At 38.7% G+C, this 24,807-nt stretch overlaps 1 protein-coding gene and 1 pseudogene across 3 annotated transcripts in view; one reads left to right on the top strand and one right to left on the bottom strand.

Moving 5' to 3' along the window:
- The first annotated feature begins 621 nt into the window (after window positions 1–621).
- The window catches only part of NARS2 (asparaginyl-tRNA synthetase 2, mitochondrial), a 122,644-nt gene continuing 98,458 nt past the window's right edge, over window positions 622–24,807 (top strand). For 2 of the 3 annotated variants that reach the window (XM_008707393.2, XM_008707392.2), the window contains exons 1-5: window positions 622–1,141; window positions 5,474–5,583; window positions 6,406–6,526; window positions 9,496–9,636; window positions 15,462–15,542. In XM_008707393.2, the coding sequence (XP_008705615.1) occupies window positions 1,001–1,141; window positions 5,474–5,583; window positions 6,406–6,526; window positions 9,496–9,636; window positions 15,462–15,542 (594 nt within the window). In that variant the 5' untranslated portion in view covers window positions 622–1,000. The remainder of the gene's footprint in view (window positions 1,142–5,473; window positions 5,584–6,405; window positions 6,527–9,495; window positions 9,637–15,461; window positions 15,543–24,807) is intronic. The other variant, XM_040630910.1, reaches the window with a different exon arrangement.
- On the bottom strand, window positions 10,245–10,320 carry LOC121102994 (annotated as a pseudogene).

Raw genomic sequence — 24,807 nt, 5'->3', positions numbered from 1 at the left:
TATTTTTTTTTTTTTTTTTTTTTAATTTGGGAGGGGGTGGTGGATAAATTTAAAAGGGTCATTGTTTCCCGGTCAAACAAATGCAGATAACTGTGTTGGAAAAAAGAGAGACTTGAAGATTCCAGCGGGCAATGGCCGACATTCCCTCCAGTCTCTCCGACATCTTCACGTTGTCTGTCATGCCTTCTCTGATTTGCAAAAACAAGGTCTCTTCAGTTAATCTTTAGTAGTCAGAGGGCTACCTTCTCCAGCAAGCTATCTCTGGCATCCCATGGTTAGGCTCCGCCAGGGAACTGATCCCTTTTATGCAGTTGTCCGTTTAGATTTCTGACACTACAAAACTGTGACTTGAGCAAAGATCTATGTTTTGCGCCTCTCAGTGTTCCTCTGCATCACCTCGAGGCTTTAGAAATGAAGACCTCTTAGGCCCCGCCCAGGTGTGCTCCCCATTTGCCCCAGCAATACGCCTACAGCAGGAATGCCTTAGCTCCGCCCCTTCTGAGCCTCTGGCCCGCTTCCTCCCCACTGCGCCCGCGCAGGCCTCTGGCCCGCCCCCTCCATAAACTGGAGTCACAAGTGCGCACGCTCTTTAACCTCCTCGTAGCGTGATGACGTTGACGGTGGCGTGTGACGTGTGGCGGCGGCCGCGCGTGTTTCAGCTGTGGGAGGTGGTCTGAGCCGTGGGTTTGGAAACTACGCGGGACCGTGCGGTGTCTCGGCCGGCTACCGCGCGTGGTTTTTTAGGCTTACGCCGCTAATTGTGTTGTCTCCGCTCCGCCCTGTCCGGGGAGAGGGAAGCGCAGGGGAGGTTCTGGGGGAAAGAACTAGAGCCCCTGAAGGGGAAGAGAGTAGCCGCGGGGGGAGGTGGGGCTTGGAGCGCCTGAGTGCAGGGCTGCAGCCCAAAATTGGGGAGCAGTCGAGAGGGGAGGTTCGCCATAGGCAAGGTCCGCACCCGCCTGGATCGGGGCTGGTCCCGAGGAGCGCCTGGGGCAGCCGAGCGATGTTTGGGGCCCGGTGCCTGGTCCGAGCCCTGCGCTCCTGTTCCTCCGCTCCCTGCCCGAGACACAAACCTTCAGCCAGACTGAGCGTGCGGGATGCTCTCGGGGCCCAGAACACGAATGGGGAGCGCGTTAAGGTCCAGGTTGGTGTATGGGAAGGGGGTGGCTTTTTCTTTTTAGTGACTTAAATGGCCCCTCCACGACTAGGCTTGCCTTGTCAGACAGTGACAGGCAGGGAAAGGAGAAAACGTAGGCAGTTGTGTGCGTTCACACTTTTTTCCTTTCCTTGCCTACCGTTACTTTTTGCAAAACTGTTGGGATGCCTGTGAAATCCTGGAACTATGCTCTTACGGTACCAGGACGTTACCTGTGAACTTGTTAGTCATACAGCAGAATAAACCTACGATTTTCCTTTATCCCTCATAATGAACATCCACAGTTAATAGGGCTGCCTCGAGCTAGCTCCTTAAGAGCTGACAGCGTGTCTTTTCTGTCTAGGTATTCACACATGCCTAACAGTAAATACTTCAACTAAACAGTGGCTTTTATTCAACTTTTAACCACCCCAAGGCCTAAGAATGGGGGTTTGCATATAATGTATGTTTAATAAATTAGGAGAAAGAGTAGAGTGTAGTTTGCAACTCTGGAGTCATGCTGCCTAGGTTCAAATATGCCACTTAGTGGCTTATTAGTTATGGGCATGTCTCTTACGTGTTCTGTACCTGTTTCCTTCTTATGGCAATGAAGCTAATAGTAGCCTCAATCTCATAGAGTCCGAAGATTAAGTGAGATGGTAGGTATTAAGACATTTAGAACACTGGCTCACAGTCAATAAATGCTAGCTGCTCTTATTTCTCTTGTTAATATTGTTTGCAACAGCTCCACATAGAAGATTTTCCCCTAAGGGAGTAGACCAAGCAAGGTGGTTTGACCGTTTCTTATAGGTTGTTGAAACACTGATGAAGTTATTTTTTTTGTCCTTGGATATCCTTGATTTTTTTTAATAATAATTTTTTATTATGTTACGTTAGTAACCATACAGTATATTCTTAGTTTTTGATGTAATGTTCCATGATTCATTATTTGCATATAACACCCAGTGCACCATGCAATATGTGTCCTCCTTAATACCCATCACCGGCCTATCCCAATCTCCCACCCCCCTCCCCTCTGAAGCACTCAGTTTGTTTCCCAGAGTCCATAGACTCTCATGGTTCATTCCCCATTCTGTTTACCCCCCCTTCATTCTTTCCTTCCTTCTCCTACCAATCTTCCTATTTGTTATGTTCCATAAATGAGTGAAACCATATGATAATTGTCTTTCTCTGCTTGACTTATTTCACTTAGCATAATCTCCTCCAGACCCGTCCATGTTGCTGCAGATGTTGGCTAATCGTTCTTTCTTTCTTTTTTTTTTTTTTTTTTAAGATTTTATTTTATTTATTTGACAGAGATAGAGACAGCCAGCGAGAGAGGGAACACAAGCAGGGGGAGTGGGAGAGGAAGAAGCAGGCTCATAGCAGAGGAGCCTGATGTGGGGCTCGATCCCATAACGCCAGGATCACGCCCTGAGCCGAAGGCAGACGCCTAACCGCTGTGCCACCCAGGCGCCCCCTAATCGTTCTTTCTGATGGCTGAATAATATTCCATTGTATATATGGACAACATCTTAATCCAGTCATCTGTTGAAGGGCATCTCGGCTCCTTCCACAATTTAGCTATTGTGGACAATGCTGCTATGAACATTGGGGTGCATATGGCCCTTCTCTTCACTACGTCTCTATCTTTGGGATAAATACCCAGTATTGCAATTGCTGGATCATAGGGTAGCTCAATTTTTAACTTTTTAAGGGACCTCCACACTGTTTTCCGAAGCGGCTGTACCAACTTGCATTCCCACCAACAGTGTAAGAGGGATCCCCTTTCTCCACATCCTCTCCAACATTTGTTGTTTCCTGCCTTGTTAGTTTTTGCCATTCTGACTGGCGTAAGGTTGTATCTCAATGTGGTTTTGATTTGAATTTCCCTGATGGCTAATGATTTTGAACATTTTTTCATGTGTCTGTTAGCCATTTGTATGTCTTCATTGAAAAAGTGTCTGTTCATATCTTCTGCCCATTTTTTGATTTGATTATTTGTTTCCTGTGTATTGAGTTTGAGAAGTTCTTTGTAGATCTTGGATACTAGTCTTTTATCTGTAGTGTTATTTGCAAATATCTTCTCCCATTCGGATATCCTTGATTTTTAGCAGGATAGCCCCTCTGCATTTCTTTGGGTTTCATACTTTTTCCATGATACAAATCAAAACCTTTTCTATTCATTCATCTGTTCATTTGACATACATACTTTAATGATTCCTTCGGAGTGGTAATCTAGAAAACATTCAAAGATAAAAGCTACTGCTTAGGTTAGAGGCTTTCATTTTACTGCTGTGCAGTCTAAGATAGTAGCTACCTGCCATTTGTGGCATTGAGCTCTTGAGATGAAGCTGGTCTAAATCAAAGGATAACTGTAAATGTAAAATACACACCAATTTTGGAGAACAAAATACCTCTATATATTTATATTGATTACATGTTGATATTTGGGGCATAATTGGGTTAACTAAAATATTAAAATTAATTTAACCTGTTTACTTTTAGTGTGACCACTAAAACATGCAAAATTACATTTATGGCTCACATTATGTTTTTGTGGGTCAGCCCTAGTCTAATGGTTAAGACTAGTATTTGGGGCAATGTGATTAGTATTGGTGATAGAGAAATTTGTGAGAAGATAGAGAGGGACGTCCTTAACTATGTGAGATCAAGGAAGACTTCTTATATTAAGTGACATTTCGCTTGAGTCCTGAAGGATATAAGTTCCTCAGGCAGAGGAACTGGGATGGGGTGGAGATAGCATTCTAGAGAAGTTTGGTAATAATGTGAACTTCGAACTAAGAACTGTATTTGAATTCTAGCTCTGCTATTTGGGAACTGATTTTAATTATTTAGAGAGAGTATCCTAACTTCTCTAAATATGTTCTTCATCTCTAATATTCACTGCATTAAGTTCTTGTAAGGAATAAGTAGTAAAATATTTATAAAGAGCTTAGAACAGAAGCACATGTTTAAACGGTGATTCACAATGTTACCTTTTACTAAAAAGTGAAAAGCAAGACAGTGGTGCTTTAGGAATTACTGTTGATTGAGCGTGACCAAAGAGCAGCTGCCTTTGGGGAAGCATGGGGAGGTGAAACCAGAAAGATGGGCACACTCAAATGTGAAAGATCTTATATAGGAGTTGGAGGCAATCTATACTTTGTTCAGTGTAGCTCCGGAAAAATGTCAAGGTCTTTCTGGTAGACTTGGGTTCAAGTTCCGGCTTTACGTTAACCAGCAGTGTGAGCTTCGGCAAGTTGTTTTACTTCTTTGACCCCAGGTTCTTCACTTGTAAGACAAGTTATAATGATAATCCACAGAGCTGTTGTGAGGAAGGGATGAGATAGTATATGAAGAAGGTAGTAAAACACTTGTCACATAGTCGATTTTTAGTGCATAGTAGATATTCTTTCACTGAAAAACATTAGTGGACTGTCTATATGCGCTTGACAATGGCCTTCAAAGGCAACTAAAGCATGGTTCCTAAACTTTGGAAATATTATGGACATGCAAATAAGTAATAGAAGAGCTTTAATAGCGATTTCTGTAGGGCATGATGGGAACACAAAGAAAGGGTCAATACAGTTTTTCTAACTAGAATTATCTCCCTTTTCCCAAGCATGTCTGATAGTTAATCAAACACCGTCAGTTGTTTCACAGTTGTTCAATGTCTGCTAGAATATATCCTTTTCTGTGCAAGTTAAATTTAAGTTGGATGTGGTCTGGGAGAGCTGTTTTTAGTAGTACTGGTCTACTAGAAGGCCTCTCGTTTGTACTCACACATACCTGTCATTTGAATTCAGTGTCCTTGAAAGCTTATGTACTACTTAATATATGTTCACAATGAAAAGCTTCTTGAAAACTTTGTGTGATACATTCTAAAGGGAAAAAAAAAAATCTCATGAAGATGTTTCTAGTCTATAACTACATAATCTCCCTTCTGGGAATTTTATATAAAAGGAGGCAGGGGCCAAAATATGTGCCCTGTTATTTGTTGTGGTGGGGAAAAGGAGCAAGGGGCAGGAAGAAATACCTGGAATAGCCAATATTGGGGAAATTGATGATGTGAATTAGGCTCTTCACCTAATGGAATGTTAGGCATCTTTTCAGAATGGTGAGTTTTATTAACCAAACAAAAAGATGTAATGCCAGAGCTATATATCACTGCAATAAGAATCATATTGAGTTATATATGCTCAGGGGTGAGCTAAAAGTGATTGATTTGTTAAGACAGGATTGAGGACTTTTTTTTCATTTAGTCTTATATGTGCGTGTGTAATGAAAATGTAAAATGTTTGTGTTTTAAACTCACATTTAGAAATTTCTCTTCATTAGGGATGGATTCGTTCAGTCCGATCCCAGAAGGATATCTTGTTCCTGCATATAAATGATGGATCGGCTTTGGAAAGCCTTCAGGTTGTAGCAGATTCAAGCTTTGACAGTAGGTGAGTTTTTTGGTTGTTTTTTTTTTTAACAAAAGAATCTTTTTTCTTTCATCTCTGCTCCCCAACACTCTAATCCAGTGTTCCTATTGCCATCTGAGTGATCTTTCTAAACAAACCTGCTTTTCAAAGCTTTGAGGCTCAAGTCCAAATATCTGGAATCAAGATCCTTCAAGCTCAGGCCTTTCCTTTCCTTTTTTTTTTTTTTTTTCCTCATTTTTTTTTCTATTTTTTTAATTTAAATTCAGTTAATTAACACGTAATGTGTTATTAGTTTCAGACATAGAGTTCAGTGATTTATCAGTCTTATATAACACCCAGCGCTCATTACATCATGTGCCCTCCTTAATGCCCATCACCCAGTTACCCCATCCCCCCTCCTCTCCTCCAGCAACCCTCAGTTTGTTTCCTATGATTAAGAGTCTCTCTGGTTTGTCTCCGTCTCTGATTTTGTCTTGTTTTATTTTTCCCTCCCTTCCCCTATGCTCCTCTGTCTTTTCCTTAAATTTCACAAATGAGTGAAATCATGTAATTGTCTTTCTCTGATTGACTTATTTCACTTAGCATAATAGCCTCTAGTTCCAGCCATGTCATTGCAAATGGCAAAATTTCTTCTTTTTCTTTTTTTGGAGGCCTTTCTTTTTCTAACATCTTCATGTAATAATACCCCCTACCTATTCTTTGCTTCAGTCTCTCATTTATTTGCTACCCAAAGAAGGGTGAAACCTCTATTAAATTTTGAAATGTTCTGATAGCAAGTTTTGTTTTAAAATGAGGGTTCCACATAACGATAATCTTGTTTATGCTGGCTTTTTGTTACTTTAGAGAACTGGCTTTTGGGAGTTCTGTGGAAGTTCAAGGGCAGCTGGTAAAAAGTCCATCCAAAAAGCAAAATGTGGAACTGAAGGCAGAAAAAATTGAAGTTGTTGGAAATTGCGATGCCAAGGTATGCTTTCTAATACTTTAGTGGAGACTATTTAGGCTTAATGTAAAACATTAGCAGTCTGTTTTAAGTGTGATTATTGCGAAGATGGCAGTTAGAGCATGTTTCAGTTGGACTTCCCAGATAATTGGAACAGGCTATAGAGCCTGAGGAATGTAGAGAGTGTAGCAAAAAGTATGTAGATGGCTGAGTTTTATGAGTGAAAGTGAAGTATTAATCTGTGCATCTCTTTTGGACACCTGTCACAGTTGAAACTTGCCACTTTCATGAGGATGCCCAGTTAGCTGCAGTGACAGAGACATACTGGGGCAGACCATGTTCTTAGGAAATCCCTGCCTAGAAATGACTTTTGCAGAATCTAGAACTGTGTTGTACCAGTATAGTAGCCATTAGCCACCTGTGGCTATTTAATATCAACTAATTTAATATTAAATCAATCAAAATTAGATAAAAAAAATCAGTTCCGCAGTGACATTAGCCACATTTCAAGTGTTTGGTCATCACAGGCAGCTGCTGGCTACCATACTGGATAGCATGGATACAGAACATTTCCATTTATCACACAAAATTCTTTGGGACCGTACTGGAGTGCTTTAATGCTCGAGCTGAGCAAACATAAGAAATCCTACATTAAGACATGTATGGGGTGCCTGGCTGTCGTCGTCGGTTAAGCATCTAACTCTTGGTTTCAGCTCAGGTTGTGATCTCAGGGTCTTGAGATCAAGAACCCTGTCAGGCCCCCTGGTCAGCAGGGAGTCTGCTGGGGTGGGGGTGGGGGTTCTCTCTCCTCCCTCTGCCTCCACCTGCTGGTGTGCGCACGCTCATGCGCGCTCTCTCTCTCTTCCTCACTTCTTCTATCTCAGATAAATAAATCTTAAAAAAAAAGAGAGAGACATATTTATGCCTATTTTTGAAAGACTCTTTGTTACTAGCTTTTATTTATCACCTGATAAAGAGGTTAGAGGGTATAAAACCATAGGTTATCAATCCAGTTTCTGAATTAGAGAAAATGAGGCCCAGTCAGGTGACCTGACTTGCCCAAGGTTATATTGCTGACTAGTGCCACAGCTGAAATTGATGTCCCAGCCGTTTGACTCCCCTGTAGTTTTGCTATGCTTGTCTTCAAGTATTTAATGAACAAAAAATGAGGAAGTATAGGGAGATTTCCTCATTTTAATTCATTTTTATTTCTTTTGGATAATTGGAGGAAAATAAATATAAGGAAATAAGAGAGAAAATGGGCAACTTTTAAAAAAATGTCATTCTGAATAATTTTTAAAGAAATACTGATTGAAATACTAATAAATACTAATTGACATGTAAAATCTGGAATCAGGTTCTAAGATTTCTGAAAAGTAGACTGAAAATAATTTGGGACTCAGAGAGGAATTGGAGATGGTAAACATTTTTGGTTCTGCTTTTTTAGAGGAGTATAATGATTATTAAAATTTGTCATGTGTTTTACTCTTAAATTGTTCTCTCTTGGCTTCTCTCTTTGTCATTCACCTTCTCTCCCCCTTGATTTCAGGTTCATTTTAATGTATTCAGACATTAGAGAATTCTGATCCCCACGCAGTCTCCACACTCCTATTAGTGTGGTCATAATTTGACTTTAGTAGATGTGGTGCTTATCTCTATTATGAAATAAATTAGCATGTGCACTAAAAGAAATAGGTAAGACTAAATGGAATAAGCTAGCAGTTTGGCTTTTTTACTTAGTTTTTCTGTTACTAAAACTTTGGACTGAAGCTTTGTTTGTGTCTTCTTAATCTTGAAACATGAGGGGGACAGCATGTAATATTTCTACACAGAGTCATAATTTGAAATTTTTGTAAATATACACTACTCTGCCAGATGACAGAAAGCTGTTGACCCTCCCTCATGTTCTTAGACATGTTGAGAAACAGTGAAAAACAGTGCCAATTGATTATAAATGATTGTAGGCTTTCAAGACATTTGGGTGACTTTAAAATTGAACACCAGCTGTGTGTACACAGCTGTAGAAAACATAATCTTTAATATCTACAATATTCTGAACTCTTATGTGCCAAACAGTGGACTATTTTGCATAATTATATCCTAATCTCTCTATTTGTAAGTAGTGACTGATACAAGCTAATGGATGGAAACTTGATAAATAACAGATTAGCCTCAGTAATATTAACTTTGCCCAAGGTTCCACACCTAATAAGTAGTAGAGCTGGATTCAAACCCACATCTCTGATTCCACCTACCATTCTACTAATTTGGAATAAATGTGGACTATATTCATTTACATTAAGAAACAGAAAAGGAAAACATTTTAATTTTGTTCTGAGGCATTACTATTTAACAAGTGTCCTGGAAACTGCTATTATAGAACATTATCTTTTTTAGCTTTTATTTATTTTTTTTTATAATAGTTTTTTATTATGTTAGTCACCATACAGTATATCCTTAGTTTTTGATGTAGTGTTCCATGATTCATTATTTATGTATAACACCCAGTGCACCATGCAGTATGTGTCCTCCTTAATACCCATCACCGGCCTATCCCAGTCCCCCACTCCCCTCCCCTCTGAAGCCCTCAGTTTGTTTCCCAGACTCCATAGTCTTTCATGGTTCATTCCCCCTTCTGTTTACCCCCCTTCATTCTTTTTTTTTTTTAAATTTTTTTTTTTTTTATTATATTATGTTAGTCACCATACAGTACATCCCTGGTTTCTGATGTAAAGTTCGATGATTCATTAGTTGCGTATAACACCCAGTGCACCATGCAATATGTGCCCTCCTTACTACCCATCACTGGTCTATCCCATTCCCCCACCCCCCTCCCCTCTGAAGCCTGCAGTTTGTTTCTCAGAGTCCATAGTCTCTCATGCTTCATTCCCCCTTCTGATTACCCCCCCTTTCTTTATCCCTTTCTTCCCCTACCGGTCTTCCTAGTTCTTATGTTTTTTAGCTTTTAATTTGTTTCTTCCATTTATTGGCAGGCTTTCCCTTTTAAATATAAAGAGAGGCATCCTCTGGAGTATCTAAGACAGTATCCTCACCTTCGGTGTAGAACTAATGCTCTGGGTTCTATACTGAGGGTTCGCAGTGAAGCCACAGCTGCTATTCATTCTTTCTTTAAGGTAAGGTGCTTTGTGTGCTTTTAGCTGTTCTTTTTTTTTTTTTTTTTCGTAGCTGTTCTATCTTGTGAAGAAGTTAAATAATTGTAACCTTGGAGTATTATCCTGAAAGTTCTGTTAGTTACAACAGTTATTCCAAGCCCCCTGTATTTGTGTGGTACTTTTTTCTTTGGCTGATGTGAAATTGTCTCTTTATCACTGTTTTTGAGCAATCAGATTATGATGTGCCTTGGCACAGTATTTTTTGTTCCTTGTGTTTAGACCTTGTAGAGTTTCTTGGGTCTGTGTGTTTTAATTTGCATGAAGTTTTTCAGCCATTATTTCTTCAAATATTTTTTATGTTACCTCCCCTCTTTGGAGACATCAGTTTCCTATATATTAGGCCACTTAGTGATACCTCCATAGCTCACTGATGTTCTTTTCTTTTTTTAAATTCCTTTTTCCTTGTGTGTTTTTTTAGGGGGTAGTTCTATTGCTGTGTCTTCAAGCTTACTAATTTTTCCTTCTACAGTGACTGATTTGTTGTTATTCTTATCCAGTGCGTTTTTCATCTCACATGGTAGGTTTCATAACTAGATGTTTGATTTGGGCCTTTTTTTTTCCTGTGTGGAAAAAATATGGAATGCTTCACGAATTTGCGTGTCATCCTTGCACAGGGACCATGCTCATCTTCTCTGCATTGCTGCCGAAGCAAGCACGATTCGGACCTTTTTAAAAAAATATCTTCCATATCTCTACTTCACTTTTTGAACATGTACAATACAGTTTTAATAGAAACTATTTACAGTTGTAATAGCTGCTTAATAACTGTTTTATGTCCTTCTAACATGTCTGTTGATTATAAGTCCTTTTTGATTGATTTATTGCTTTTTTTAATTTGTATTTTATTTACATATTATTTGATTTACTGCTTTTAGCCTCCTAATTACAGGTTATGATTTCTTGCCTCTTTGTGTATCTGCTAATCTTTGGTTAGATGCCAGACAGAAAATTTTACCATGTTGGACATTATTAAGCTTTGTTTTGGTGTGCGGTTAAGCTACTTGAAAACCGTTTGATCCTTTTGGGTCTTGCTTTTTTGATTTGGTAAATAAGGCTGGAGCAGTGCTCACAGTCTAGGGCTAGTTAATTTCCACTACTGAGGCCAAGTCTTCCTGAGTACATTACCTAGTGCCTTGTGAATTTTGAGTTTTTCCCAATCTGGCTTGTGGGAACAGGTACTGTTTCCAGCCACACATGAGCACCAGGCATTGTTTCCTCATAATCTTTTTGGATGGTTCTTTCCTTGGCCTTTGATAGTTTTCCCACATGCATGTGTTTATCATTCTTCTACCTAGTACTCCATAGTGACCCTCTGTACATCCCTGGAGTTCTCTGTGCAGCTCTGTCCTCTCTGATACTCTCTCCTGTGAATTCTAGCCACTTTTGTCCCCTCAGGCTCTCAGCTCTGTCTCCTCAACTCAGGAAGTCTGCTGGGCTCCACTTTATTTCTATGTCCAGCTATGGCCTGGACAGTCTCAAGGTACTAAGCAAGGCTATTGATAGGGTTCGTTAAGTTTGTTTCCCACCTCAGGGATCACTGTCTTTTGTTGTCTGATAGCCATTGTCTTGAAAACCATCCTTTCATGTGGCTTTTTGTGTGGTGGGTGGGGGTTTAGTTTTGGGTTTTGTTTGTTTGTCTGTTTTTGGTTGTTTCAAGGGGGGAAGGTAAATCTGATCCCGGTTTTTCCATCTCGGTCATAGACGTATTTTATTTGTAGTAAGTACTACTTTTAGAGAGTTACTGGTGTTAATCAAGTAGATTGGTGCGTAGCTAAAGGCATTTTGTCTTATTTAGCTTTGCTGGTCATCCACTTCCCCTTACCTGGGAAAGCCACAGGGGCATATAGTTGTTAAGCTGATGAGGTGAAAGGACCCTCCCCCCATGTGGATGAGATGGCCCCAAAGGCCAGGAGTGGCCAGCAGATGAAGTTCAGTGGTCTTCCAAGTCAAGTGATTCTGGAGCTCTTCGTACGCCACTTCTCCAGATCCAGCTGATTGGCAGAGAGTGTCTACCATCATACCCTTCCCTTAGGTGCATCCAAATAGGCCCAGCCCTATTGTAGTTTACCAAGAGAGTTGTGCTCTTTGAAAAGCTCCTTCAGAGTTAGTTTCTGGTGTAACAGCTAAAGAGCATCATGGCTCTGAAGCATACTGTGTTGAACAAACAAAGAAAAATAATCACATTATACTGTGTCATCCTATTATAGTTCAAAAGGTACATTTCCATATGCTCTCATAAACTTTCTTATGCAACTTCCGTATGGCTTTTCAGTAGTGCTTGAACCACACAAACAGAAAATTTGTTCAGATCTAAAAATGTTTTTTGCCCTATATGGCTTTAAACAGTGGATAAAGTAGACCTGCTTCAATACTGAAAGTTTTATAGATTTCTGGCCACTAGGTGGTGATATTGACAGTCCATTGACAAGTGGGCTTTACCTACTTTATACATTTATTACTGGAAGCTTTTACAACTGTGTAAACAATTAAAAATAACAAACTGGGAAAATCTGAAATAAAAAAATAAGCAAAATAACGTTCTAAGTGGTTGCAAATAATGAATTTTAGCACTATTGGTTATAGTTAAAAGGCAGGTAATTTTTGAGTGCTATAAATTCTCTTTGTAATTGTGAAGCCCTGAAAAGTACACTGCTGATAATTCTATAATGTTACCCACTTGCATGTATAGCACTTAGGATTGAACTGAAATCACAGAATACGATAGGGCTTATTAAATAATAGTTACATGTTATTTAGTATTTGGTACTATTTCTGTGACTTACTACTTTAGACTCCCTAAAAGATGTTAAGACTTAAAATCTAAGTAAGAGTTTCATACCTTAAAGTATCCTAACTTACAAGGTACTGTTCTGGTTGATTTCCAGTTGAAATCTAGTAAGATTTCTAGATTAGAAAGTCATTCATTTGGTTTATCAAAACTATTTTGTGTATAAGTTGGTTTTTTCATAAAATTGCTGTATTTGCTGTGTACTAAAACTTGGATATCTAGAATCCTCAAGGAGCGAATTACTTAGAAGAGCTGAGTTTCTCTCATAACAGAATAGTTAGGCACAATTTTTTTTCCAGTTTATGGAAGTTATCCTAAAATATATTAAATATTTCCCTGTATTCCTAATCGACCCAATAGAAGAGTTTGCCCTTTCTTGATGAGTCCAGATTCTTCTTTGAGTATCAGATTTTTCCCTCTTCTGTATGGCAAGGCCTTAAAAGCTTGTCAGGGTGTATTCTTTGCCCCTCTGTTGAATGACCGCAGACTACTGTGTCTTTGCGTTCCTGTGACTGCTTTTTATGGATTTTTTTTTTTTTTTTTTTTTTTTTTTTTTTTTTTGTCTTCTTGCTGTCACTTTTTGTTGCCAGTGGCTAGCAGTTTTTGTCAGGTTTCTTTCTTGCTGATTCTGGTTAAATAATGATGCTTACTTTGTGTGAGTGTAAAAGAAAAATACAGTCCATGAAGTTCTGAGTGATATGCATGGGTCTTAGTATGTGAATTTTGTAATTTTCAGATACTCAGTGCCTTATAAATATCTGGTTCTAAAATATGTATCAGAAATATTTAAATATTTAGAGGTGGTGGGTAGAATCAGAAAAATTGGGTGAGTAGGAGTGCCTGGGTGGCTCAGTTGGTTAAGCACTGCCTTCCGCTCAGGTCATGATCCCAGGGTCCTAGGATTAAGCTCCCTCTCAGGGTCCAGGCTCCCGGCTCAACAGGGAGTCTGCTTCTCCCTCTGCCAGCCCCACCTCCCCCCTGCTTGTGCTTTCTCTCACTCTCTCTTTCAAATAAATAAATAAATCTTAAGGGGAAAAAAAAAAAGAAAAATTGGGTAAGTGTGTACTTTTATTTTTGGCTCCTCTGGCCTTTCTTTCTCTAATTAGGAACCTCTTTGCTGTAGGATGGGATAAATACCTGACACCCTGGTGGCGGCGGACAATACTCCCCCACTCCTTGCTGTTTATTTTCTTTTTTATTTTTCTACTTCCCTATCCACTTGCTCCTTTTTGGATTTTGTTCTCTGTGCTTTATTATTCTACCTTTGGACTCTGTTCTTTATAGCTTTTGGTGGGAATGTTATAGACTTTGATATAAGCCTTCTAGCAGCATTAAGGCTTAAAAAGCTGATGACACCTTTTGAAAGGTTTAGCATTAATTGAGTATTAAGAATAATTCCCACTACTTGAGTGATTTTTTTTTAACCCATATAGTTATTTTCATAAGATTTGCAGTTTTGTTTCTTGTGGCAATTGACCAGTTCTAACTTTGGCAATTACATTTAGCCGTTAAATTTTCTCCTCCCTCCCCCCCTCCCTCTCACCACCCTCGTTTCCTTTGGATTTTTCACTTCCTTTCTTTGTTTACTGCACCCCTGCTCGTAGTTGCCTGTATTCATGTGGAATAAATGATTCATGTCCATAATTCTGGTTCCTAGGAGATAAAAGTTTTATGCAGTAATGTTATTGATTATATTTCATTCGTTCTCTATAATGTGCTTTGTGTGGCACCTCTAGGCACGTAGCTCCCAGGTTAAGTATATATTTGAATATTTTCTGAGACTCCTAATTTATGGCTTGAATATCTAATCAGTCTATATCATAAAACAGGTTGTTAACTGGGTACTTTGTATCATAGCCAGAAGACTTGAATGCCACCTTTTTAGGAAGGGAGGGACAGATTTGGGAGGCCACTGGTGTAATGCTGCACTGAGACATTTTACATTCCATCCGTGATAGGCACAATTTGGCAGAGATTAAATGTGCATGTATGAATTCATTGCATTGATTTCAAGACCAGAATTTTTATGTGAAACACATACTATTCTGCTTCTGCAACGTTAAGTTCACTTGAATTACCTCTACTCCCACCTGCAACATTTACACCGAATGTAACCTTTTGCCTACATTCATAGTCAAAACGAAAGAAGCATAACCTTGAAGTTGCTGGGTTATTTCAATCCTACCAGCAAACAGCTTTTGTGGTTCACTAATGGAAATAGCTCAGACTTTGGAGCGGAAGAATTGCAGTTGGGCGCCTCAGTAATGGATGGATTTGCTGCTCAGAATCTTCCTTGAGGCAAAGGAAGTGCACTGCCTATGCCATACTCAGTGTACTGTGCCATCAGCTTAATGACAGACTTCCTAAAAATCATTTCTGTCTTTGTTGCTATTTATTTCTTCAGTCCCTATTTGTCAACTTTAATTTTTCTCCGTTTTTGGTGGTTTGTGACAATTGGGGGTCTCATTCCGAAATAACAACCGAAATTCATATTGATCACTTTGTAAGCCCTTAGCAGTGCGGTAACATCATTGTGCATTAGCCTTGAGTGAGAGAGAGAGTGTGTGTGTGTGTGTGCGTGTTTGTGTGTGTGTGTGTTTGTGTGTGTGTGTGTGTGTTGAATCACTACCAGTGTGTTAAGAGAAGTGGGAAGAAAAAAATACACCAGAGAGACCCTAAAGGCCTAGGTTCCAGTCCTGGATGTCTCTGCCATCGACTAGTTGTGTGAATTTTTCATTAAATCTCTCTGGGCCTCAATTCCCTTATCTTTGAAATCACGTTGGACTAGAGAATGTCTAAGTCAGTTCTTGGTTTAAAATTCATTGTGCTTCTCTGCACAGTAAAACACTCAACTTGGTGCCTCATTAGTTATACTTGGAGGTTAGAGATTTGATATGGCATTCTTTTAGTGCTCTTTTAATACGATAATCAGTCGTATGTTCTTAGATTTGTTTTATATACAGATATGCTGAAAAAAGTGGGTTTTCTTATCTTCCAGGACAGTGGCTTTGTGCATATTCATACTCCAATAATCACATCCAATGACTGTGAGGGAGCTGGAGAACTGTTCCAAGTTGAGGTAAGTTGTGCTTCCCATCTTGAGGGATAGGTTGCTCTTTGATATTTTTCTTCGGAAGGTTTGCTTTAAATTTAATAACGGCTGTGTGGATAGACCATAGCTAGAACTTGAAGTTTTGTCAATAGTAATCCTTAAAAAGCATATAGAGAAAATTCAAACTTCTCTGATTTCCTGTCCTACTGGCTATATTACTGACATTGTGACTGAAAGGAATGAATTTTTAATTTAGTACTCCATTTGCTCTCCTATGTAACTGTGAATTGGTGAACTAGAGAAATTTGAAGAGATTAATAAAGCTTTTAAGATCTCTTTCACGCACATTCAAGCCCCAGTTAATATTTTTGGATGTAAGTCATATTTTAAAAGATAAAATAAGAAAAAACATACATGTGCATATTTTCTTTTCCAAAGTCTTTAAAGAACACATTTATTTTATAAGAAATTATTTATGTTCCATGTATCTCATGAAGGCTCTGATTTTAATTCTTTGTTCAACAATAATTTTTTGAGCTCCTGGTATATGCCAGGCATTGTCAGCTTGCCCTTGTTGCATATTATTTAAAAGTAACCAGTTTTTCTTACTTGTGGGCAGTTGAAAGCCTTTCATTTACCAATTTCACAACCTGTTAAACATCATTGGCCAGTAGTATAATAATGGGCAGAGAGAAATGTATGTTGATAAACGGTGCTTTTTGTATTTCTTTCATTTATGTAGTGATTTCTTTATCTCTAAGATGTCAGGATTCTTATTTATACATCTGGGTGATTCTATCAAATGGCAAGACCTGTGTATAACTGCTCTGTTCTGGTTCAGTACATTCGGACTCTTGATAATGATGCTCTTTTTATTAATGAACAAAATATTCACTGGGAGAAGTTGTCCTGGTGTGTTGAAGTCATTGTTCAAAATGATAATCAAATGCTGTCTGTATTCATACATAGTTTGAAGAAATCTTGATAAGCCTTCTGCAAAAAGCAGAATAAAAATGCTTCATTGAACATTTAAACTGGGAATGTTAGCATCTGTAAATGTGAGTTCAAAGAAGGCAGCAAATGATAAAATAACAATACATAAATTGTGAAAAACATTCTCTTCTAGGTGTTTATGTTGTTTGTTTTCTCTTTGCACCTTAGTAGTCTTTGTTGAAGTGAGGAATTACCCACCTTAAATACATTTCATAATCCTTTAATCTAAACCACTGAATATTAAAAAGGAAATGACAGGGAAGGAAAGGTATAATTTAAAGGAGTTTTACAAATAAGAAAGTAATTATTAAAGAGATCCAAATTAAGCAAGTAAAAAAAAATTGTAACATACTGAAATAATGATACATTTGGAGATAACTACTTTGCTACCAGGGAAATCCCATAAGCAAGTCTGAATGATAACAGTATGTGTATTTTGGCCTTTAAACAATACAAAGCAAGTTACCAGGTAAGTATAAATATAGAGGAAGGGAAAATACATATTTCTGAAGCTAAACAAATGAGAAGTGTTCAGCGTTTGTAGCCTTTCAGGGCCACGTTGAGGAATTTCACATTCCTGGGCTCCTGCAGTCAGGCTGTACATCAGATCTCAGCAGTTTGTGGCTTTTATCACCTGCTGGTCTTTGTTGCTTTCAGAAGTTTGGTTTAGAAGACTTGTCTTCTGCCCCTGCCAACCGTCTACCCTTTGAAAGCAGGACCTTCTTATTCCCACCTCACACATGTCTGTACAATACTTTCATTGTGTTAATTTTGTCCTGACTGCGTGTTAAGGCATTGGGGTTTGAATCTTGGTACCCCACTGTTAGGTGGAAGTGGACTTTCATATTTAAATTCTTCCTTCTCTTGGGGTGTGTGAGTGGCTCAGTCAGTTAAGTGTCTAACTCTTCATTTCTGCTCAGGTCAGGATCTCAGGATCGTGAAATCAAGCCCCACATCGGGCTCCACACTGGGTGTGGAGCCTGCAAGGATGCCTGGTACACACCCGGGTTTGAGGGCAGCAGTAAAAGGCCATTTTGAAATGCGCAATAAGGACATACACTTCTCAGAGCGCCTGGGTGGCTCATTTGGTTAAGCGGCTGCCTTCGGCTTGGGTCTTGATCCCAGAGTCCTTGGATCAGGTCCTGTATCAGGCTCCCTGCTTGGTGGAGAGCCTGCTTCTCCCTCTCCCCCACTAATCTTGCTCGTTCTCTTACTGTCTCTCTCACTCTCAAATAAATAAATAAAATCTTAAAAAAAAAAAAGAACATACACTTCTCTAGTATGCTGTTGAGAAGTGATAGCATGTCCCATCATTTTAGTTCCTTTTTCTTTTTCCTGCTTTCTGTTTCCTGCTTTAAGGCTTGGGATGTTTGTTAAGGTTTGGGTACTACTGAACACGTATGTAGGAGTTTTGTTAAGGCATGCATACATTATTCAGCAGACATTTGTACCGTCTGTGTTCAAGATGCTAGGTTGTCTTGAGAAGATAAAAGAGATTAAAGGCAAGAATTAGAGATTATGGCAAAAATGAGTGTTGATGGAGCATAAGATGAAACTGCCTTATGTATATATTTGAAGTTATAGTCAACAATCGCAGGTGGTATGGAATCTAGAGGAAAATTGGTCAATGAGGATTGACTTGGGCAGGAAAATATTCAAATTTCTGAATTTCTGACTAGACTGTAACCTAGGGAGAATATTTCCAGTACGAGAACAAGTGAGCAGAAATGATTGTGGGGTTTTCAGTGGACTCTGGATGGACAAATTAGAAGGTTCATATTGGCGAATGGTAAGAAATAAAGTTGGATGGCTATAGGAACAAAAAGATGGAACAGGTTTTTAAAAAAAAAAAAACTTTATTGAGATATATGTTACATGCCATTAAATTTACCCACTTACAATACAGTTCCATGGTTTTTAGTATATTCACAAGATTGTGCAGCCATCAATCACTACAATCTAAATTTAGAGCCTTTTTATCACCCCAGAGTGAAACCTGGTACCCATTAGCAGTCTCTCACCATCCCCCCTCCCAGTTCTAGGTAACCACTAAACCACTTTCTATAGATTTGCCTTTCGAGGAGCCATTTCATATGAATGGAATCATACAACATAGGGTCTTTTGTGTTTAGCTTTTTTTTTCTCAGCAAAATGTTTTTGAGATTCATTCACGTTGTAGCATTTATCAGTACTTCATTCCCTTTTATATTCAGCTGGTATACAGTTGTGTAGATGTACAGCATTTTGTTTATCCATTTGGCAGTTGATGGGTATTTGGATTGTTTCTACCTTCTGGCTATTATGAATAATGCTACTGTGAACATTTATGAAAACATTTCAATGAGCATATGATTTCATGTCTCTTGGGTGGAATTGCTGAGTCATATGGTAACTCTGTGTTTAATATTTTGAAAAGCTGCCAAACCATTTTTCAAAGTGGCTGCACCATTTTATATTCCCACCAGCAATGCTTGAGGGTTCCAGTTTCCCCACATCATTGCCAACCCTTATTATTGCCCTTCTTTTTTTTATTATAGCCATACCTAGAGGGTATGAAATTGTATCTCATTATGGGTTTCCTTTTTGCTTTTGAACATTTACAACTTATACGTAAATGTGTAATTCACATTTGAGCTTTTAAAATTACAGTTCTGTTATGTCAAAATGTGATAGATAAATGGTCACACATTATGAAATTAAATTAGGCTGAGAAAATCTAAGAGTAATACTTCATATAATAGGGAACGTTATTCAAGCCTTAGAATTTATACTTTAAATACTTTTTAAAGCTGAGAATGAACTGAAAGTGTAAGCCTGTTAAATGGAACCCAAGAAGACGTGTACTTTTATATCTGAATCTCATACTGTAAAGAGTCTCATGCTGTATCTCATACTATATGTTGAAGTTTGGCATTAGTTTGGTTTGCTTGTGTGTGTGTGTGTGTGTGGTTATATATGTGACATAAAATTTCCCATTTTAACCATTTTTAAGTGTACAATTCAGTACCATTAATAATATTTACAGTGTTGTACAACCATTCCCACTGTTTCTTAAAACTTTTTCATCACTCCAACAGAAACTCTATAGCAAAAGTTCTCCTCCCATACCCCTTACCCCTAGTAACCTCTAATCTACTTTTTGGCTCTATGGCTGTCTTGTTCTGGATATTTCATATAAATGGAATCATACATGATATATGGCCTTTTGTGCCTGGCTTCTGTTGTAGCATGTATCAGAATTTCATTTCTTTTTATTACTAAATAATATGTTGTATGGATATACCTGTTTAACCATTTATTGATAGACATTAAGTTGTTTCCACTTTTTGATTATTATGGATAATGCTGCTGTGAACATTTTTGTACAAGTTTTTGTTTGAACACTTCTTTTCAGTTCTTTTGAGTATATACCTAGGAGTGGAATTGCTGGGTCATATGGTTATTCTCTGTTTAACTGATAGAGAAACACCCAAATTATTCTCCATAGTGGCTGCACCATATTATAGTCCCACCAGCAATTCATGAGGCTTCCACTTTTTTTTTTTTTTAGATTTTATTTATTTGAGAGAGAGATCACGTGTGTGCGAGTGGGGGTAGGGGAGGAAGAGAATCTCCACAGACTCCTCACTGAGCAGAGCCCGATGTGGAGCTCAACTCCATGCCCCTGAGATCCTGACCTGAGCCCAAATCAGAAGTCAGACACTTAACTGACTGAGCCACCCAGGCACCCGGAGGATTACACTTTCACTGCATCGTTGCCAATGCTTGTTATTTCCAGTCTCTGTTACAGCCATTCTAATGGATCCATTATCTCATTGTGGGTTTGATTTGCACTTCCTTAATGGCAAGGTCGTTGAGCATCTTTCTGTGTGCCTGTTGGCCATTTGTATATCCTTGGAGAAATGTCTATTTAAGTCTTTTGTCAATTTTTTAATTGTCTTATTTGTCTTTTTGTTGTTGAGTTGTAAGAGTTTCTTTTCTATTTTAGAAACAAATCTATCCCCTGCATCGCCCTAGCAGTGTGAAGTCTCTGATTACGGCCCTGGCTGGCTCAGCCATGGGTACGCCCACAGTCACCTAGAGGTGGCGGTGATTCTGGCTGGGCTCTCTTTGGCTGTCTCTTTCCCAGACCACACCCAGCTCTGAAACTCCACTAATTCCAGGCTGATTGCTCTATTGTTTCAACAGTATTCACAGACTGATCCAGTCAAATTTATGGTCCTTTAAAGGTATACTTTCCAAAGTCAATGTTTGAAATTTATCCTGAGCCCAAAAGGTCTCCTCCCTGCTGTCTCTCAGTTTCTCTCCAGCAGATTAGCAGGTCTACAGTTTATCCTTTATCTCCAGTGTCCAAAGCCTCCCATTTGCCTTTCAGCATGACCTTTTTTTTTTTTTCAGAGCACCCTTAGGTTTGAACTTTTCCACATTCTGTGGCAAATGAAGTCAGTTCCTTTAAAAAAGAGATTTGGGGAAGTGTTTTATGGCCTGCTTCTATCCCCAGGCGAAATCTCTGAACAAGGCTGTAGTGCTGGAGGCAGGGACAGTGGGGACTTCTAAGTGACATCCCGAAATAAGAACCAAGCTCAGTGGAGTGGGTGGCTGCAGCTCCAGGTCTCCTAGGTTTGCCTCGCCCACCCCATGAGCCTGGACAAGAGAATCAGGGCCTAGTATTCTTAGTGCCTTGCCCAAGGCAGAGCCTCCTTCTGACCAGCAGCGACTGGGCAGAAGAAGGGAGCCCCCACGTCTTGGCCACACTCACCCAGAACTTAGTTAGCGTCAGCAGCAGGTAGCTGTGGGCGAGGTGAGAAATGCTGGCATGCTGCCCCTACTGCTAAGGTAATCCTCTGACTGGGACCTGAGGGGTTCAAAAGAGCTCTCTGTCTTTGGCTGTTTTATTAGTCTGGAGTGAAGTTTCTGTCATGCTGAGCTTTGATGGGGAAGGAAGGGGGAGTGGGTTGTCATTCAAACACCGCTTGTTCTTACCAAGTTTTAGTAGATTGTCTTGAATAGATGCTTCTTTATTTGCTATATGTCCTTAGGACCATTTTCAGGAACTTTGGCTAGGGTGGAGGCAAGGGTTTTTTTTTTTTTTTTTTAATTTTTTTATTTTGTGACTTTCATCAATTTCACTGAAGAGTGGGTCTGCAGATCTATCATGCTAAAGTTGAGAGTTAAAAAGGAAAAAAAAAAAGGCTGTCACTTTGGACTACTTTTTACCACAGCAGTCCTCAATTTCCTCACTTGTAAAATGTGATTGACACAATGCTTACAGGTTGTAAGGATTAAGTGAGATGACACATATGAAAACTTAAAATTGCTATTCAAAAATAAAACTTAATATGCAGGAACAGACTGATATTAGCAACAAAACTTTCTCTTTTCCAAATCGTTGTGTATTATAGAAATGGTAGCAAGAAGTTACTGGACCTCAGGAATTTGGGTGCTTGTAAGTTTTTATAGCTAAGTTACTTATGGCACATATCATTTTGGTTCTGCTTGATGTTTGCACTTTTTAATATTCTTACCTGTTTCTTTTTTTTTTTTTTTAAAGATTTTATTTATTTATTTGACAGAGATAGAGACAGCCAGCAAGAGAGGGAACACAAGCAGGGGGAGTGGGAGAGGAAGAAGCAGGCTCATAGCAGAGGAGCCTGATGTGGGGCTCGATCCCATAACGCCAGGATCACGCCCTGAGCCGAAGGCAGACGCTTAACCGCTGTGCTACCCAGGCGCCCCTGTTTCTTTTAAACTTCAGATGTTATGGGGGCTAACCCAGGTCAAACCTCTTACCAAAACAGCTTTTTTAGCTGACATTAAGCTTTTTCTTCTTCCAAGTCTGTCGTCCTTATGCTCAGTTGCTATAGCCTCTTTGGACATTCAGTTGTTCTTTACTGCTTTTTGGGGGGTTTTTTGTTTTTAACCTCTATTTTGTTTCCTTACCTAGACTGCAAGCTTCTTATGGGGAACTACCTGACAGTGGTGAGACACTTGGATACTTGTTGATTAATATTTTCTCTGGGCTCTTTTAGCTTTGCAGAACTTTCATCCTGAAGAGATTAGTCCTTTTTCTGTCGAGGATGTTTATTTCTGTTAAGGAGGTCCAGTTTCTGCATGTGAAAAAGGCCCAGGACACATCTAGGAAAATAGATAAGAGACTCGCACTAGTGTTTGCCTGTGCATGGGGCCTACTGTTCTGTATGCTTTGAATTTTTAATCATCTGCTTGTATTGCTTAAAAACAAAAATTATATGTAAAAGTTACACTGGTCAAAAGTTACAAAGGGGTAAAGTAAAACGTTAGTTTCCCTCCCACTGCTGACTCCCAGCTAGCCTGGTTCTCCTTGCTATAGGCAGTCACTGTTATCTTTTTCTCTAGAGAGTTTGTACCAATTTTTATTTCTGTCAGCAGTATGTGAGTGCTGTTTCTCATGAATCATATGTCAGAGTGTGTTACCAAATGCTTTAACTTTTTTTCTCCAATTTTAACCAGATATATTAACCTTTTCATTTACAAAACTAATCAAAGAGGAGAAAGAAAGAAAATGCTATACTAGATTAAGAGAAGCAAATCTGTTTTCAGGGCACTGAGAAGAGAACTGATTTGATAACCATGTTTTTGCTGCTTCTACTGTGAAGTGAGGATTTTGTGAATCAACACTGTGGTTTGGGGGGAAAAAATCCCTCAGACTGTGAACCCATACAGCGTGCTGCTACTAGGTCTTATTCAGAAGACTGAACTATTTCTTCCACCCTACGGCATCCACCAAGTGGAATGCATTCTTAAAATGATTTAATCCCATCAGCCACACAACTGGACTAAAACTGCACTATTTGCTTCATCCTATAAATATTTGTTAATCCTCCTTTCTTGTGAAAAGTACTGTGCTAGTGCTATTTGACTTACAAAGTTATTTCTGTTTTGCCTCTCAGCAACATGAATTTGCAAGATATTTTTAAATGGGAAAAACAAAATCCTACAATAATAAATGCCACCAAAATAATGTAACTTTGAAAGCTAGCCATATTAAAAGAAAATTGCAGATACTACAAGGATACGTTTTAAGTCAAATCACTAAGAATATAAAAACACTGTGAAATCTGAAGCCAATCATGCTTGGGTTCATAATTTTAAAATAGTTTTACTTTGATTTAGGTGCCAGCATTTTAATCTGATGGTAGATCCGACTAATAACATCTAATCTTTATACAGTACGTTAAGTCAAATAATATTTGTATAGTACTTTACTGCCGTATATGTTATTTCATTGGTGTTTTTTATAATGTTAGACCACTAGACCGGATTTCTAAAAGGAGTAATCCCATTTTATTAGCTTTAAGTAATCCAAGTAGAAAAAGAAAGAGAAAAAACATTTATTGAATACCAAGTATATTTCAGGCACCATGTCAAGTTCCTTTATATAACATAATCTTTTCAGCAACCCTTTGAAGTAGGAATTAGTTTTCCTTTGGAAGAGCAGAAACCATGTGTTTGTTTCTTGTACATTGTTGTATAATACCTGGCACATTCTCTGCACATGGTAGGTGCCTTAGAAATATTTGTTGAATAAATTATCTTTTATTTTTACATGAGGAAACCAGGCTCAGATTAAAAAACAAACAAACTTACCAAAGCCACATAGTAAGGGAGAGTTGTAGTTTTAACGAGATCTGTTTGGCTGTAAAGTAAATGCTGTTTGTACACACCACATTGACTTCTGAAGTTGGCTTTTGAGAAACAATACCAAAACTTTAAAGTTCTGAAGTTCAAGATTTTTTATGAGGTAGCAGACTGTTAAGGATGAGCACCACGCTAAAGCCTTTTCTTTTCGGCCACTCTTCAAGCCAACCTTTTATTTTCCTGGGGAAAGGACAATAATAACATTTACTGATAGCCTACTGTTGACGAGAATTTGAAGTACTGCTCTTTTTCGTATAAGTAACCTATTAGTAATGCTTAATTCATTTTACTAAATATCACATAGGTACCAAATAATACAAGCTATATAGACCATATAAAGCATGCACCTATACTCACTACTAACCTTAAGAAATAGAACATTATTAGTGCCTTTGATTCCCCACTTTGTTCTTTCCCCATTCCATCTCCCTCCTTTTTCCCACTGTGACAATTATTTTTTTCTGTGCTTTAAAAAAATTAGTTTTACCACATGTGTGTGCCTGTAGGCAAAATATTGTTTCTTTTTGCGTGGTTTTCAACTTAACACAGTGGAATCACACTATTCTGTGATAAGTTGGGTTTTGGGTTTGGGGTTTTTTTTTTTTTGGTGTTTGTTTTCTCA

The sequence above is a fragment of the Ursus maritimus genome, unplaced genomic scaffold (assembly GCF_017311325.1).
Source record: "Ursus maritimus isolate PB19 unplaced genomic scaffold, ASM1731132v1 scaffold_16, whole genome shotgun sequence".
Classification (NCBI taxonomy): domain Eukaryota; kingdom Metazoa; phylum Chordata; class Mammalia; order Carnivora; family Ursidae; genus Ursus; species Ursus maritimus.
The sequence above is the reverse complement of the archived record's forward strand: the minus strand, read 5'-3'. Positions and strand labels throughout refer to the sequence as shown.